Below are 17,906 nucleotides of genomic sequence, written 5' to 3' on the forward strand. Positions count from 1 at the left end.
CAAAATTGGAATAAGGCAATGTCAAGCTTGAATTGAGTGAACATATCTAGAAATGGGCTTTATAATCTTATATTTGTTTAAAACAAATTGTTTAAGTTACCTATATTCAATCATCCATATACCTTTTTTTTTTTTTTTCACAGTGCATGGGTGAGCCTTTCTCTGATATGGTAGCTTGCATGTCTCATCCTTAGTCTGAAAACATATTTCAACAGACCCTCGCTGGACACTTCACCCAGAGACTGATCTGTTTCTTGTGTGCAGTCTCGATAAGAGCTAAAAATAGCTTCAATTTTAGATGTCTACTGATCTAATTACATTATAGAAAAACTTGCTTTTGCAACCAACTGAACACTGCTGTGTTTGTGGTAATTGTGCAAATCCTATATAATAGCAGTAAAGCCACTTATTTGACATGACCTAAAAGCTGGCCACAAAAATGCACACATACTTTACTGCATGCACACCTTGCACGCCTTTATCTGAATGTACTGTGACAAGCAAAAATGTGATCTAACAAATGTTTAACTAACACAGTTGCTGCTGTAGTTAATCCATTTAATGCCATTTACTTTTTATACAGTTGCCTTGGTGATGAAATATCATGTCTCGAAATTGTCAGAAAAACAAACCCAGTGTTCTGTTTCAGGCCTCCCCTGTACACTGCACCTTCTATTTCCCAGCAGAAATACAGCAGAAATCCAGCATACACCACCTAATCTGTATCCCATGTATTCTTGCTGTAATCTTTAATAGGAGATTTTGATCTCGTACATTGATTCTTTATGTCTTCCTGTGTTTCTGGACTGTGGCCTAAAGCCTCATGTGCCTGCGGAAAAAAAAAGGGAAAACATTCTCCAGTTTAAAAAACAGCATGCCTGTAGCAGGCAGTTGAAATGCTACTCCTAATCTTAGTTATGCAACATGCTGTTCCTTATAAAGTTCAGTCTAGATTTACAGCCTCACTTGTGTATTAAATGGTCACTGACATATTCACACTAATGGCAGCTGAAGTCACTGATATAAGATATGATTTAAAAAATCTGATTCTTGTACTGACTCACTTTATCCATATATTTGCTAGCAGATGCTTTCTGGAGTGCTTTTTAATCTTTAGGCTTAATGCATTGCCATACTCCATACTGGTGAGTTTATAATTGTCTAGTCAAGTATATGGACCTGCACCAGGAATGACTATTGAGAGAAGAGCAATGACTCAGTCTTGTGCCTTTGATAGGCATCTGCTGTTACTGCATATGCCGAGGGGCAAGAAGAATTAATCATCCATGGTGGACTGGGAATTAGTTCTGTTTTCTCTTTTAGAAATAGCAAGCAAGCCATTCTGAACAAACACTGTGTACAAAATACACTTCAGCATTTAATTTACCATATTAGGATTTAAAGCATACAGCAATGCTTTGATCTTAGTTTGACTGATAACAGCTCCTGGTACTGATAGACTAGATGATAAAACAGCACCCAGTCATGTACAATTACATATATCAGTTTAGCCCCATTCTGTGTTAAAAGTATGGCATTCGTGTTTGGCATTGTGTTAATAATGAATGCTTTTTACGTCTGAGAGGAGCTGCCTGAGAATGCACTCACTTTCTGTGCTTCTAACCTAGATTCTAACACACCACAGAACAGAACCTTCACATGTGCTGGGCTGGGACCAAGAGACAGATTACCTTGAGTATTATGTTATTCACTCTCTCTCTCTCACACCACCTCTTTCTTTCTCAGATCTGTAATAGAATAGAATAATCTTCTCCCACACACTGTTCTATCAGTATCAGAGGAACACAGTGAAATGGCACAGTGAACAGAAGGTAGGCCACTTATCTCTCCTCTAGGATCTCATTTTCTCAAATCATGATGAGGGCAGTAGGCAAGAGTACACATAATGGGAGTTCTCAATATGTCATGAGGTAAAATGGTTAATATAAAAAACCTAACTCAGTTACTGTGTTATATTGCTAAAGGAACTTGTTTTAGTAGTCAAGGTTTGAATCTGAAATTCAGATCCAAGCTACAGCATGCAAAGACACTGAAACCTCTTACACAAAATCCAACCCTTGACAAGTGCTCACAAAGTATTTCCATGTTGGGTAGAGACAGAGAAGCTTCTTAAGCTTTTCAAACAGACCTGAGACAAAGGACTTTGCACCATTATCACCTAGCTCCTCTTCGTCAGTCATATAAACAGCAAGTGATGAGAAACTATCACAGCCAGTGTAGAAGATCAACAATGGAGAGTAAGTCCTAAAAACTGCCATGGTCTTGGTAATAATCATAAAAAGCTGTTACGGATTTGCTTTTTAATTTAAAAACACAGGAGCTTTTTAAAATTATGCTGCCCATTTTTTTATTGATTTATTTCAGTCTTCTAAATGCAGACAGCCTAGTTTGACAAGTAATGATGAGAGACTTAGGAGTCTAATGTGTAATCAATCATTTTGACAGTAAACAGCCCATTCCCATAAGAAAGGAAAATGGCTTCTCATGTCACTGTCTAGTTTTGTCTTGCTGACTCACCTTATCAGTTTATGTCCTTTTAGATCTGCCATGGTATAAGTTCATATCTTCCTGTGAGAGCTGTTTTATTTTTTAGACCCTGTTCCTACAACACAGTAGGATACGCCAATGGGTAGTCAGTCTTGTAAAGTGTAGCTGCCTTTTCCTTTTTTGTCTGTATACTTGTGTTAACCATAAACTCCAAGGAACTTCTCTTTTGAAACCCTAGAGCATAAAAAGTGATAATGAAATCTTAGTTGTGAGAATAATTGTGAATCCTTTGTCTGCCAGAGAGCTAGTGTTGGGCTCACGTGCAAGGCCCAGAACCTGAGTCTTCAACAAAAAAAAAGAAAAGGGGGTATAGATATATTATGCATCTTTGTGCCAGAGCACCTTTGCTATCTCAATTCTGATTGGTCAGAAGGTGTTCATTTTCTATAACAGAAACAGCTCTGACAATAGTTTCAGATGCAAGGTATATCACATGTTTATTCTCATTCAAATATTGTATGTTACCATTTCTATAGTAACAACTTACACAGGGATTTATATGGAGGAGACTTCAAATAAAACACTTCAGCATGTACTGCTTCGAATTTAATCAATTTCACTGATGCCCTGTCATGCTCTATTCGTTGTATAACAGTTAGGCTGTCACGTTTAAATAGCTGCAGTTTTAGAAATCAGAAATTTAGGTCAAACCTAGAATCCCCTTACGGGTTCTTCAGCTAATCTCTCTGGATAAACCATTAAATGGTGTATGTATAATCCTATGACTGGGAAGCCTTTGACTATCCAAAGAACTCTTGTAGAACTTAAGATTTTTTAATACATGCTACGCCTACAGTCAGAGACATCTAAAATCTCATTCATTCATCTTTATTACCCACTTTATCTGGAGCCTTTCCGAGGAACACTGGGTGCAAGGTGGGAATACACACAGTCAGACAACTGAAGTTATATAAATGGTTTGGAGTTTTAAACTAATGAGAGGGATAATAACTAATTTTTCTCTATTTTTATCCATTCTCATTTTAAAATGACAATTTTTTTTCAGATTTGTATTATATTTTTTCACCTATGGAAAGATGAATCATTGTACATAATAATGAAATGTAAACATTTTAACATTAAAGATCATATTAAATTCAATTTCACACTGTTCTTTTCATATTTTAACTGAACATTTACATCCCCACACTAAGTACTCTGAAGTAACTGTCTCTTCATACCAGTTCATCATTACCACAGCTCAGTTATCCACACAAACTGGTAACATTTTATCTTTATTTGCATAGCATTCAGTTACATCATGGAATCATTCAGTAAACATCTGTACCAATTATTAGAGATTATTGACTATTTACAGTGTAAAAGACAATGAGTAAAACAATTAACAGACACTGTCTGAATTGCTGTACAGAGTGACCACAACTTTTCCAATCACATCAAGGGGTTGTTCATCAAGCATCAGTTACTGCAGCTTTCCAAACACCAAGTGACAAGTGCAAGTTCTTGAAAAGCCTTCAAGAAAGCTCCAACGGCTGTTTTAACCAGTAGTTAAACCACTGATGTCTGATAATGAAGATCTTCAGAATAGGATCACGTTCGTCAGTCACTGAGCTCTTCCTCATCACTGAAGTATGTGCTCTTCTTGATCCTGGGTTTATTTGAGCTGTCTGATGTGGATGTGTGGCTCGAGTCTCCTGTGCTCTGCTTCCTTCTTCTCTCTTCTTCTTCGATTCGAGCTTGCTGGAAAGCAATGGCCTGGCTCAAACTGTCCAGTGCAGGGTCTTCTCCTTCATCATCGCTTTCCTCTGGCTCAACCTCATCAGTGTGCTTCAGCATCTTCTTCTTCTTCTTCTTCTCCTTTTTGGGTGGAGGCTCTCTTTCTCCGAGCAAATTCTTTGGGCAGGAGTAGCTCAAGTGACCATCTTCGCCACACTCGTAACACTTGGACTTGTCTGTGTAGTTTCTCCTCCTGATGAATTCCGCAGCTCTTCCGTTATCGATAGCGATGCTGGCCTTCACCGTCCTGCCGAACAGCTCCTTGTGGTTCAGGGACCGAGCACAGTTATGCGCTGACTCTCTGTCCAGGAACAACACAAACGCGACACCTTTACTCTTCCGCGTTTGTTTGTCTTTCACAATTGTCACCTTTACGACTTTTCCATATTTCGTGCATAACTTGTGCAAGTCGTTATTGGTCAGCGAAAACGGAAGGTTGGAAATGTAAACAGTACTTTTACTTGGAGCCAAACCGCCACTCATTTTTGCACCGAAGTATTCGTTGCTCTGTTTTCGTATTTTTGTCAATATTTGAACCGGAACTACTTACGCGCCCCTGGAGCAGTCGGAAATGACGAAACACCTGCTAGAACAAGCATTTGTCTACTCTTCATATTGGTCTGTGTATACTCATGGGTTGCAGTTTGTAAGTTCTCAAAATATGCTTTTATTACGCAAATATGTGTCAGTATCAAAACAGTGTATATGACCTAAAAAAAAAATAAAAATAATTTTTTTTAAAAAAGCTGTTTTTTGTTTGATTGACGTTACTCTGATCCTATCATAGGCGGTGAAATGAATGACGCAGTGGAACAGACGCCTCAGCCAATGACAGCTCGAGTTTGGAAAGTCAACTCTGAAGCGCCAAGTGTTTGAGCTCGGAGAATGAAGGAAAATGGCGATTTGAAATCGTATATGTTATAAATGGTGCTTTTAATGTAACATTTTATTCCTAGTCCGTATATTTCGGTCAGTGGGGACGTTAAAAAGTCGGTTTCATGACAGTTCGTGGTAAATGTACACCTTCAGATACTTTACAACAAGTTAGTTTTGTTTGAGTTTGTTTAGCTACTGTGCTAATACTAACATAAGGTTAGATGTTGCTAATGGGGCAAGTCACCTAGCCTGCTAAGTAAACTAGCTTGTTATTGAGAAAAAACAGTCATGCAGTCTCCATTTGTATATGTGTTTTGTCGAGCCAGACTGGGCCCGGATGCGTAGATTTAACCAATACTATTATTATTTAACATTATTAATGCATTTCGTACCAGTGAATGATGGCTGCTCATGTTGTTTTTGCTATCGATGTGGACTGTCGGTCTGAAGAGCTCAACCTCCCAAGAGACTTGTATCTGAGTTCTTTAAAGCAGTGGATATTAAAAGTTCTGCTTTCCTTGGGTAGTAAGTATGGTTTCGAGAACGTGAGATGGGGTTACAAGTTTTTCCATTCAAGAACTGTAAAAAGTGCAAGTCTCATAACAAGAGGTACAGATTTCAAAGAACTTCAAGAGAAAGCCTTCAGCGAGTTTGAGGGGGAATTAGTCCATAAAGTTGGTGTCAAACAGAAATCCTCTGATGAGCAGCACAGACTGCGACCGAGCCCAGCGATCTGTGTCCAAAACACACTAAAGGAGATCCTTTTGGACTTCCAGTGGGACAGGCCAGACATGACTTCTCCCACGAAACTCTCACTGCGACCCAGGAGGTCAACCAGGAATGCCGCAAATATTCCCTTGGCAGATGATGATATTTCATGCCAAGGAAAAAATGTTGTGTTTGTGGTCTCAGAGTGTCCATATTCCAGAAGAGAGGTGATGGAGTTTTTCCAGCTGTCCAGCAGTAACATTGCAAGTCAGAGGGATTTACCTGAGCTTATTCTACCAAAGGGTCTAATAGACATGCTAGTTCATCGGAAAGTTGCCCTGCACTGGGCCGATTGCAGTTCTTGTGAGGTTTGTTTAAACCTTTTTTTTTTATTATTATTATTTATTTTTAATAAGACGGCTATTTAAACTGCATACATATGTCAAACACCCACTTTGTTTAATACAAAGCACTTTGTCAGCAGGTTAATAATGAGGCCGATGACTACACCGGCTTGAAGACCATCATGGAGGCGCTGCAGCCAGTAGCTGGAAAAGTGATTCCTGTGCTCGCCCCTGGTATGAACCTGAAGCATAAAGATCCTAACTCGAGCCCTAGGGACAACAAGAGAGTACTTGCCTTTCCAACTGGCTCAAGTACAGGATACATTTTGTCCTCTGAAAAGATCTACAAGCGAGCCTTTCCAGCTCTCATAGGAACGCTTTGCTGGGGTGCAGGTAATGAATATTGCCCCAGAAAAGTCTGTTTTGACACCATTATGAATCTCTTATACTTTAACTTTGACACTTCTGGTCCCTTGTGGTACTAGATGAGGACAAACAGACCTGCAGTGTTTTGCTGGAGCCTGTGTCGTGCAGACAGAGGCGTCTGTGTGCTCCTGTAGAGGTGACTCTCAGAAGTGTGCTGCACGGCCTGGACACCTGCCGTCTCAGACAGTCAGCTTCAGAGTGCTGGGTCCTGTTTTGCCCACAGAAATCAGAGCAAGATCAATTTGCTTTTCAAAGTCTCTTCAAGGAGCTTTTCATTCTAGCTTCTGACATGGTAACACCATTTCTCTATGTCTAAGCTACTCTAAAAACAATAACTAAATGAAACAAGCCATAGCACTGCTGTATTACATGCCTTATTAGGATACTACACATACAGTGCTCAACGTAATGCTTTTTTTCTGTTTGTGCAGCTAGCAGAGGTCAGTGAAGGTGGTCAGGTCCACTCTGCAGTACTGTCAGTATTGTCCTCCAATCTGGCTCTTCTGACAGTTCTCCACAGTGAGGAGGCTCTGAGTACATGCCTTGTTCCCTCAGAAACAGCAGACCTTCCTGACACCTCAGAACTACCTGACATTGTCAGTAGTGTTCTCAAAGACGTCATGAAAGAGGAAGATACCTCAGGTATGTATGCTACAAGTGTTTTAATAAGCTACTATGAGTTTTCAGTGACAAAGCACAGACTGGAGTGAGATATTAGGTATATGCTATGTGTACTTTATAGTGGAGCTGAAAATACTAATGTCCTACAGTTGTTTATTATTTGTGCTTGATTGAGTTCCATGATTTATATGTAAATTTGCAAGGTTTATTTCTCTTTTCCATTACCATATTTCTGATAAATTAAATAATTTATGTGGATTGCTGAAATCTGTGGAGTGTGAAACCACTGGACCAAGTAGGAAAAAACCCAGAAGATTTAATTTCACTCAGACTATCCAAACAAACTAATAGCAAAAAAAAAAAAAGGGGGGGGGGAGCTTAGTTGACTTGGATTAACTTGTCTATACACATTATGCTACATCCTAAGAATTATGTTGTCGAAAGAGGAGCAGTATCCAAAAATATTCATTTAAAATGCATTTTGAAATAACATTTGTATCCCCAGAATGTCCACATCACATTCCTGAATGGGCAACTCAAGAGCTTCAGCAGTGGACTAATCTAACAACAGAGCTTGCAGAGGGCTGGTTTCCTCTATCTGACCAATCTGGGATTAGTTGCCATTTGATGGAGTCAATGAGGTATTATTTCTTATTTGTTATTATTATCAGTCCTACTATAAGTCTTATTATGTAGCTATCCATTTGGCAGACGTTGGTTGTTTAGGAGTTTTTTCTACAATGAGTAATAATAAAATTATTATTAAGACATATGCCACTTACTGCTTCATCACCGGTAGGCTTCTGCATGCTGCTCCAGAGGAGCAAGAACAAACAGAAGTTTCCAGTCAGGAGCAGGAGCTGACAAACAGCCTAGCAGAGCTCTATCAAAACAATAAAGACGGACCCAGCAGTGGCTTGAAAGGCAAAAAACGTCAGTACATCCCTAATATCAGGCGACTGATATTCTAATATTCAATCTACTCTATTATTATTTAACAAGGGCATTATTTACAATACCTTTATGATTTTTCAATTCAGTTTGCATGTTGAATATGAACAGTTTGTTAATGACCTTCGTCCTGTAGGAGGTACTCAGCGTACACCAGTTCGCCAGAAGATGAAGACCATGAGTCGCTCTTTGCAGATGCTGAATGTTGCTCGCTTCAACGTAAAAGCACAAAAGAGTCAGACAGAAACAGACTCTTCCAGCACTGCCAAAGGCACAGAGAAGCGAGGCAAGAGATGCTCCAGTGAAAGGACCAGACCTGGTCCCATGCGTGAGTAATAAGAATTTTAAGCTTGCTATTAAACATTGGCTCATGTGTGTTTACAGTCAGTTGGAAAGTAATGATTTGTATATGTACTTTATCATAGATTTTAAAAATGAAGAGGAACTGCTTTCCCATTTGAACCTGAGATATCAACAGGCTGTTGAGGACAAAAGCGTCGCTCTCATCACTCAAGTGCAGGACCTGCTCTCAGTGGTGGAAACCTTCACCAAAAGTAACGTCAATACAGGGGTGAGCAAGAACTACACCAATTAGATATGTCATTACATACAATGAAATGATCAGCATTAGTGAAAATGTTTGTAGTTATTGACCACTTTATTGTCTCTCCCTTGGCAGGCTTCATTCTTAAATATAATCAAGAAGAACCTCGTAAAAAGCACCCAGTCCATTCGTCAGCTCTATGGAAGTACTGCTGATACTGAGAGTAAAATCAGAGAGTATGTATTGATCTTTTGTTAACATCCTAAATAAACAACTCTTTTTTTTTTTTTTTTTTTTTTTTTTTTAAGGATATATAGAAAGTAACAGCAGAAACAGATTTTAATAATAATAATAATAATTATTGTTGTTGTTGTTGTTCACCTGTGGAATAATGCAAAATCTTTCTAAAAACCTTTTAAAAATCTCTTACCTGTAAGTTGTCAGCTACAAGTAGTTCTCAGCCTTGAGCTGTGCAAACTGCTGTCTTCAGATGATCAAGATCATGTGGAGCAGATGGTGGAGGAGGTAAGAAGATTTTGCTGAAAGCAGTAATCATCAGACACTATTTAGTTTGTAATTATGATGTGCTAATAATGGATTTTGACATAAACAAAACATAATGAGCTTTCCACTGGCATTTGTCTTAGGTGGCTGGAATGCTGCGGGTGATATCTTTGACAAAAGATCCTGTTTACCTGTCAAAGTTCATGCAGGAGGAGGTTTTGCCATTGTAAGTACTTGAACTCTGACGGAATACAAATTGTGAAGCTGTAATTAAAGCTGATCCTGTTGTAACTAGAGATAATATGTTTACATATGGTATGTTATAGGTACCTGACTGGCATACCTAAGGTCCTGGCAGACGTCTACCACAGTCTTGGCACCCAGCTGCCCGAGGTACTTGTTGCAGTCCTGCCTGCTGATTTTTTTAGTGATGACTCAATGGCAAAGGAAAGTGTTTCAGTAAGCAGCTCACCAGTGTCAGCCACACAGAGCCTGATCTCCAGTGTTGGAGACCGGCTTGAAGAGTTACGCAATCGCTCTGCTAAAAAGAGAAGGTGGGTAACAAACAGAAAGGATATTATGTTCATATGCTTATGACAGAATTATATGTAATGCACTGTTTGTTTCCTTTCAGAACCAGCATGCTTACACGTCATAAGAGCATGACGGAGGCCCCGCAGAACATCCGGCAAATAGAGATGCCCAGGAAATCCACGAGACAAGTGAGTATTTTAGTTTTAATGTATCTGATGTACTTTAGACTGGGAAAATCACTGCCATTGCTTTTCTCTGTCGTGACAGGCAAAACCAAAGGAATGTATTCCTCAAGAAAAGCTCAGTGTAGGAGGCCAACCAACTCAAAAACAAACAGTTCAAGGCATGTAATGCAAAATCTTACTGCTAAATACTTTGTGCTTTAAGTATAATGTTTTGCCATGTAGTAGACTAAGTAGTGCCTCTCTGTAAACTGTCAACAATATTTTGCAGAAGTGACAAAGGTGAGGAGAAACCTCTTTAACCAGGAGATAATGTCGTCCTCAAAGAAAGCAAAAATGCCTCGGAGCCAGTCTGTATCAGCAGTAGATATAATGAAGAAACGGAAACGATCACAAAAGGAAGATGGTAATAAAAGTTTGCTATATCTGTCATACATCTTTTGATCAGAGTGTATTACATTATTATTATTATTATTGTTATTGTTATTGTTGTTGTTTTAAAAACATTTTTCCAATTGCAGGACAACACACTTTACTAACAAAAAAAGTATCCGAGACCCCCCTGCATAAGCAGGTATCAAATCGTCTATTATATAGACAAAGGAATAGCAGGTAAGTTTCACAAATTAAGCAGTAAAGCTTTTTGTCATGCCACTGAGCAGATGATTCTTGAATCATTATTTTAACTCAAAATGGTGAATCAGTAGTGTATGTCTTCCTTTTCAGGAATTCTGGAGACACTGATATGGTCGTTGTCGAGGAGTCTCCAATTAAACCTGCTACGGGTCAGTTACTTTAATTATCGTAAAGGTGTATATTAAACATTTAGTTTAGATCTTCGTTTTATTTATATCTTGACATCATTTTTTGCTAGATTTGAGGAGGAGTCCTAGAATAAAAAAACTTGCAAGGAGACATTCCAGTGTCTTCTATTCAAGCTCACAACCACGCTCTCGAAATTTGGATAGAGCCTTGTCCTCCTCACAGCTCCCAGTCTCTGAAAGTAAAGGTGAGCAAGAACACATTGCCTTGTTTTTGGACTATGCATTGTTTTTTCATTTCTTACTGGGACCATAACATGCATGGTAGATAAATATTGATCTTTAACCCCTAAGACCTTGATATCTTCTGAGGTTATATAATATTTGCATTTTTTGTGCTCACAATTGTAGGTGGTATTAATATTAAGGCTGTTAAGTCACCAATGAGACTTCTTTTTGGTGCTGCTGAGTCCCCCGCTCGCCCATCTACGTCCAGATCAATCATTAGAGACGCTGAAGTTGATCGGCTTGGGTCTACAGATTCTGTCTTTGAGGTAATAAATCTGCCAGTACCAATGAACACACAAGGTTGTGTATTTTGGTGGTTCTCAGACTTTTTTGCCCAGCCATTTAAGCTTTTGTTCTTGCACTTTGTCCATGCAGAAACTAAACCAGTTGCATTGTGTCATACTGTAGAATTGAAGCATTTGGCATTTTTTAAGCTATCAAGCTTTAGATTAGGAAATAAAATCTATAATAACAATAAAAAATACAATTGCAGACCCAATGATGGTTTCCAGACTCATGTTAAGAACCGCAGTCATGTGCCACACAATGCGCATGCTGTGTTTTATTTAGATATATTGGTCCATTTGATCTCCCTTGACACTTTTTTTTGTGAAAAATATGTAAGGAAGTAACATTTTTAACTAATAGTTAATATTTATTGAAAATTCTTTCTGTTTATTTAATTAAGAAGATACAGATTTATAACCCTACTCCAGGTATGTAATTAATCAAAAACCAAAAATGGATAAGTTACTATTGTTATTTATTTATTTGTTTGTTTCTTGTGTTAAATATGTAATATACAATATTATGACCCGGGGTTGTTCTCCATGGGCTAAAATCTCATAAAAGGGAAAAGAAGCTAAACTGGCTCTTTGTTTTTGTCCTTACCTCGCTGACACACATTTTTTTCCCCCCAGAATTGCAATAAAACTCCAAGAAAATCTCCACACAAACAGCTTGGTTCTGTAGTTGGAAGCAGAAGTCCCAGGACACCCAGTTCTTCCTCCAAAGCTCAAAGCTGTTTCTTCCCTAAGAGCCCAGGCTGCGCTGTTGGCGAGAGCACTATGGTCCTCCGAGGAAGTCCATTTAGATCTCCTGCTTCAAAAAGTTTAGTGCTGGAAACACCAAAGAAAAGCCCACTGAAGGGCATTCTTAAAACCCCTGTGAAAAGCTTTATGGAATGTGGGTCCCCTTCTGGCCCCTCTGTTAGGAGCCCCAACATGAGAACCCCAAGGAAAAGTGTGACTTGGTCTCCATCTCCATGGAAAGGATTACCAGAACAACCATTTAAAGTCCCAGATTCTCCAGTTTCCTCTATTAGATATTCCCCAAGATTGATCACACCAAGCAAACTTTGCAGAGATCAGGGTGATATTTTCAAAACTCCTGAGAAAGCTAGTCAACAAAAAAGCAAGGTGTCCCCAAAAACAGCACAAAGACTATCTGAAATTATTAGAAATGTTGGCATTGAAGAACCCCAGCTGAGCCAGAGGTCCGAGAAAATTAGAAGAACGTTAAGTTTGCCAGAGAAAGGTGACCCACAGAGTCCAAATATTCTTTCCTATGATCATCCATCACCACCAACACCAGGAATAAAAACACCAAGTAAAAGCCCTGAACCAACACACACAATGTGTACTCGTTCTGGAAGAACACCTCTTAAACATTCCTCTACTCTGCCTCTTGACCAAGCTAAAGGCCTAACTGATAGCTCTTCTTCCAGAAAAGGTACATCTTCACTTAATGAAGAGAGCTCACCAGAGCCAACTCTTAGATCACCATCCTCTGGCAGTCATACACCTGTTAGCACAAATCATCCAACGACTTTGTCAAATGAGACAGAGCATAATCAGGCACTACATTGTGAGACTTGGACAACTAAAGGTATTGATGGACAGAATGAAAGCATTCAGATGATAGAGGAGGCATCATCCTCAGACACCCAACAGTTTGACTCCTCACAGTTCAGTGCTACTTCTACAGAAGAGAGCATTAATATTGCAGAAGCCTCAGTAGTGAAGACAGAATTAACTGGGGGCATCAAGATGAACATTTCTTTCTCACGGAAGTCATCTAAATTCTCAGAGGTTTTTGAATTCACAGGCACACCAGCACTTTCTGCCAAAAGTACGCAAGGGTGCAGTAGATATGGCTTCCGTCAGACTCCAGATCGGCAACAAAGAAAGGCAGCAGCACGACTTGGTTATTCTCCTGGGTTTCCAGTGTTCTCCAGTCCACAGGCCTCAGGAACACCTGCGCATAGAAAGAAGCAGCTTGTGGAACCCAACCCTCTTACTTATCAAGTAGAATTGGAAATGCAGGCATCAGGTTTACCTAAGCTTAAGTTTAAACGTACTGACTCTTTCAATTCTGGTGAAACATCTGATTATGCAGCCAAAGGGCTGGTTTCACATATAAATAACAAGCCATCAAGAGTTGATAGCCCACTTACACATTGTTCCAAACATCGAGAACCTAGTTGTATATCCCCTCCTCATTGTACACCTGGAAAAGGAGGTGTCCAGAAATATATATGCCAGTCAATCACTCCTACAAGGCTTCTTACTAATAGCCCTTCTCCCCTGGGTCCTGGGGAACACATGCCTTGGACCCCATCTCCTCAGAGCGTAGGAAGGTCAACTCCAGAGAACTTCAGGACCTGGCCTCGCAAGAAAAGGGCAAGGACAGGTTTGTTGGGGACCAAGGAGATCAAGGAAGGGGCTGAGATCTTGGAAGACCCAGAGCTTGACGGTGTGTTCAGGCTACCAGGGACAGAAGAGCCTAAGGTTTTTAGGGACGCTCCTGCTTTTAAATACGCATTAGGTATTCCATCCAAGCTCTGCTCTTCAGAGAAGATGGACTGGGCAGAATCTGTGGTGCATAACTGTGACAAAAGAGACAGTATGAAATGTGATGATTTGTCATGGATAAGTGGGAACGGATCACTTGGCTCAGGTAAGACTTTTACCAGATATCACCTATTAGCAGCTTTATTATTCATTTAACATGTGATACAAACTTTTGACTGATTCAACTAGTTATTTGAAATCTTTAATCTGGGTGCTATTATGGATAAATTACATAATAAATATAATAAACATATTTAATACATAATACACAAACTCTTTTATGCATTTAGGTCCATAAGTATTTGGACAGGGGAGGGGCACAGTGGCTTAGTGGTTAGCATGTTTGCCTCGCACCGCCGGGGTGTGTGTGCGCCCATGTTCTCCCCATGCTTCGGGGGTTTTCTCCAGGTACTCCAGTTTCCTCCCCCAATCCAAAGACATGCGTTGTAGGCTGATTGACATTTCCAAATTGCACAATTGTGATTGTGCCCTGCAATGGGTCGTCACCCTGTCGAGGGTGAATGGTAATCTCTGAGGTAGTAAAGTTTATTTTTTGTTTTTTTTACGTTTGCTTTTTTTATGTCCTGCTGTTAAAGAAAATGTTTTGGGGGAGGGAAAGATTTACACAAATCTTCTACTCTACTCAAATATATGTGATCAGCCAAAACATGCATGATGTCCAAATGTTCTGCTAAGTTAATGTAGCCAATACAAAAAATAGAAGCTTATGACTGTCTAATCAGCATTATACAAGCAATGTGCCAAAATCAATACAATATACCGGTAATAGCTTTAACAAAAACTTGTTGAAACTATCCATTTATTGCAAGTTCATAAAATGTATGAATAAATCAGCATTTTGCAGGTATAAATGCAATTCTGTTTTCAAACTTTTGGCAGCAGTTTTGTTGTAAAATTAATAGCAGTTTGTTAGCAGTTTGTTGTAAAATCTAATAGCACTTTTTTTTACCAGACAGTGTGGGCAGAGGAACTGATATGGCTACTAATCCGAATCCTGAACTATTTGTATTCTAGTCAAGCTGGTTATTTCTTATTTCTTAAATTGTACCTTAGAAATGAGGACATCAAGGACAAACACATCTAACAAATGAGACATCTTTGCTCACTGAAGCTTCACTTTAAAGTGGCTTAAGTGAATTAAACATCACTAGACTTTTCATATGGCTCTTAAAGCAAGGCATGTTTTATTTTTATTTAATTTTACACCATAGGTTTATGTCACACTCTACAATTTAAAAAAAAAAGGCTCCTGCATCCGAAGCAGCTTTGTAACCTTGACCCTCCTCCAATCTCCTTGTTCCTTGATTCCTCTGAGTGCATTTTAGGAATTGGTAAATGTCAACTGAAAATACTAACAACAGTAGCAACATTGCAGATGTTTTAAGGTCTGATTTACTTTTTACTCTGCGTCTGGTTTTATGTGGATGCAGTGAACCAGCAGGAACTTTCCAGGTTCCAGTTGAATTTAGTGGGAATGTTATCGGTTACTACTCCTGATGAGCTAGTATTTTTTTCTTCTTCTTCTTCTTCTTCAAAATTGGTGTCTGACTCGGCTGCCTTCTCGCAACAATTGTGCTACTCAGTTGTCTGTATTATGTTTATCTGCACTCATGTGTCCTACTTGTGGTTACCAGCATGAACTAAATTTTGTATGGGTTACAGATCACTTGTCAGTGGAAATAACAACAAAATGATGTGGGATCACAGATTTGTTACTCTGCTGTTTGGTGAAAAAGTGTAATATAATGCAAACAAATGTGAAATCTGAAATGTCAGACAAACCTGACATAAATATTCATAAAATATTTCCAAAGAATTCCTACTGATCTTGAATTCTGTAGGCATAAACCATCAACTTGCAAAAAGACTGGTGAACAATAACAACTGACTGGGTCGTTAAAAGCTATACGCTGCTCTCGCTGTAGTTGTAGACTGTAGGGCATTTTGTGCAGATTTTGCTTAACTCAACTGTGCTTTCAACAAGTGCACAAACAAAAAAGTACCTATTAAACAAAAGAAAGGAAGGTCACCATTTAATCTAACCTCCCTAATATAATATCCTGCTATAAACTGTGGAAAAAAGGTGAGATGATTATTATGATAAAATTATTGGAACATGCCTGCATGTTAGCTGTGTTAGCTTCAGTGGGAAATAAAGTAAGCAAAATTTGGACATGAAATATTTTTCCACTCATTAAATATTTCTAGTTTGATCACCTACATTTAGGTAAGTGGCAAAAACGTCTTTGTATGAAAACCAGTTCTGTACTACCTGTTGTCTTTATGGAATATGTGGGTGATTGTTTCCACAGTGGTCACCCCTCCACACTCCAAAGTGAAGAAACCAGTTTCTGCCAGTGGAATCCTTGCTCTCACCCAGTCACCCCTTTTATACAAAGGGAAAACAGCCTCTGTTACCAAGGAAACCACACAATCTGATGGTGAGATGATTCTACCAGCAACACATGATATAAAGAGGATATGTACTTAAACAGTCACTGTCTAAATATTAAGATTAGACAGGGACAAATACGTAATATTTCATTCTAAGGTGCCAAAGCAGGATGCTTCCACACTTTTTAATTCAAACTTTGCTGGATGTTTAATATAACCCTTAAGTCTGGTGTCATACAAAACATTATTTTTCATTAGTTCCATTATATGAGCTTGGACTTACATTTTTACATTGACTTACCTGCAGTTCTGTGATCTTCCCACAGACTCAAGTGGAAACTCAGAGCAGTACGGTAGTAAGGGCATGCACACATTTAATGTCTCGCCTGTTAGCCAACCACGGAGGCGCCAGGCTTGTGGTAGGACGTACAGCCGGAAGAGACTGCTGGACCCATAAGGTTTTGATGAACCTTAACACTTTGTGATGTCGCTGTATATTATTTATATATTTCTGTTTCATCATTGCTTGTCTTGATTGTTTTTATTCTTTAGGTTGACTTTAGGATTTTATGTACTATTGTATATATTTTTAATTATGTGAAAAATCTCAAAATGGTCAGATATTTCAAGGCTTTTTTTTTGTTTGTGTGTGGTCCAATTTTAAGTTTTCTTCAGTTAGTAGACTGTTGAACATTTTCTGCAATTAAATTTTCTTCTACCTCCCATGATGATGAATTTCTTAATTGCACCTTCATGCAATGTAGCATAGATCGTATGGTGATAACTTTTAAACAGGAAGAATATTAATTACTGGTAAATGCTGATAAAGAATGTGCCATGTTTGCTTTCATTTCTTCTGCTGTGGCAGTGGTGCTATTTTCATACTGTACACAGAAGAAAAGTATTATTTCTATTGCTCACTTTGCCTCTGGGTAAGTAGAAATAATAATTGCAAAAAATGTTGGACTACCACTTTTGGACACCTGGTATTCATTGTCTTGTCATAAACTGTGAAATAAGTGTAAATATGAAACAAATTATTTTAATAAAGATTATGTTCTTAATAGTTTTTGGTTTCCTTTAGAATCATGATAGAAACATTCTGCCGCACAATTTTTGCATTTCAAACTCAAATGTCATGCCATCATGTCTTCCAAAACAGCAAGACCCAACTGCTTACTGATGTACAGAACCTTTATAATGTGGCCATCTACTGGGTATAAATTGAACTGCACCAGACCTCCTACATACTGGCAAAAACTGAACATTTATTTTACACCTTGAAACATTAAAAGATGAATTGGCTTTTTTTGGAAAATTAAGGAGATATGTGTACTGATTTTTTTTTAACCTTATCATTCACTTATTGACTTGAGTTATATAAACAAGGGAATTTATGCATGAATTGCTTAAAGAAAAAAGAAAGACTAGACGTAAAAAATGTTGCTCAGATGCATTCCATGCATCTCATCACATATGCTGCTGTTTCAGAAGGCTTAACACCACAGTATGTAAACCTACTGAGTTTCAAGAAACACTATAAGCTGAAACTGTTGACAAATACATGCATGTACATGCACACACATGCAAGCGCA

General features: G+C 38.7%; 2 protein-coding genes across 3 annotated transcripts; one reads left to right on the plus strand and one right to left on the minus strand.

Annotated features, from left to right (window-relative positions):
• Positions 1 to 3,790: 3,790 nt before the first annotated feature.
• Positions 3,791 to 4,865, minus strand: zcrb1 (zinc finger CCHC-type and RNA binding motif 1). Its single transcript, XM_026919499.3, has one exon. It carries the CDS (start codon positions 4,786 to 4,788, stop codon positions 4,129 to 4,131), a length of 660 nt encoding a protein of 219 aa, XP_026775300.1. The 5' UTR covers positions 4,789 to 4,865; the 3' UTR covers positions 3,791 to 4,128.
• Positions 4,866 to 5,122: 257 nt separating this feature from the next.
• On the plus strand, positions 5,123 to 17,380 carry ticrr (TopBP1-interacting, checkpoint, and replication regulator). 2 transcript variants are annotated; one of them, XM_034307404.2, is made up of 22 exons: positions 5,123 to 6,257; positions 6,371 to 6,626; positions 6,719 to 6,951; positions 7,091 to 7,301; positions 7,786 to 7,921; positions 8,080 to 8,213; positions 8,368 to 8,559; positions 8,657 to 8,802; positions 8,911 to 9,011; positions 9,213 to 9,300; positions 9,423 to 9,505; positions 9,606 to 9,833; positions 9,914 to 10,001; positions 10,081 to 10,156; positions 10,267 to 10,401; positions 10,517 to 10,607; positions 10,722 to 10,780; positions 10,870 to 11,004; positions 11,168 to 11,310; positions 11,965 to 14,002; positions 16,230 to 16,358; positions 16,638 to 17,380. In XM_034307404.2, exons 1-22 carry the CDS (start codon positions 5,580 to 5,582, stop codon positions 16,766 to 16,768), a joined length of 5,511 nt encoding a protein of 1,836 aa, XP_034163295.2. In that variant the 5' UTR covers positions 5,123 to 5,579; the 3' UTR covers positions 16,769 to 17,380. The 2 variants fall into 2 exon arrangements, with proteins under 2 accessions (XP_034163295.2, XP_026775705.3); XM_026919904.3 differs by having other exon boundaries at positions 5,124 to 6,257; positions 6,374 to 6,626.
• Positions 17,381 to 17,906: the final 526 nt, after the last annotated feature.

Source organism: Pangasianodon hypophthalmus, chromosome 9, assembly GCF_027358585.1.
Source record: "Pangasianodon hypophthalmus isolate fPanHyp1 chromosome 9, fPanHyp1.pri, whole genome shotgun sequence".
NCBI classification, from domain to species: domain Eukaryota; kingdom Metazoa; phylum Chordata; class Actinopteri; order Siluriformes; family Pangasiidae; genus Pangasianodon; species Pangasianodon hypophthalmus.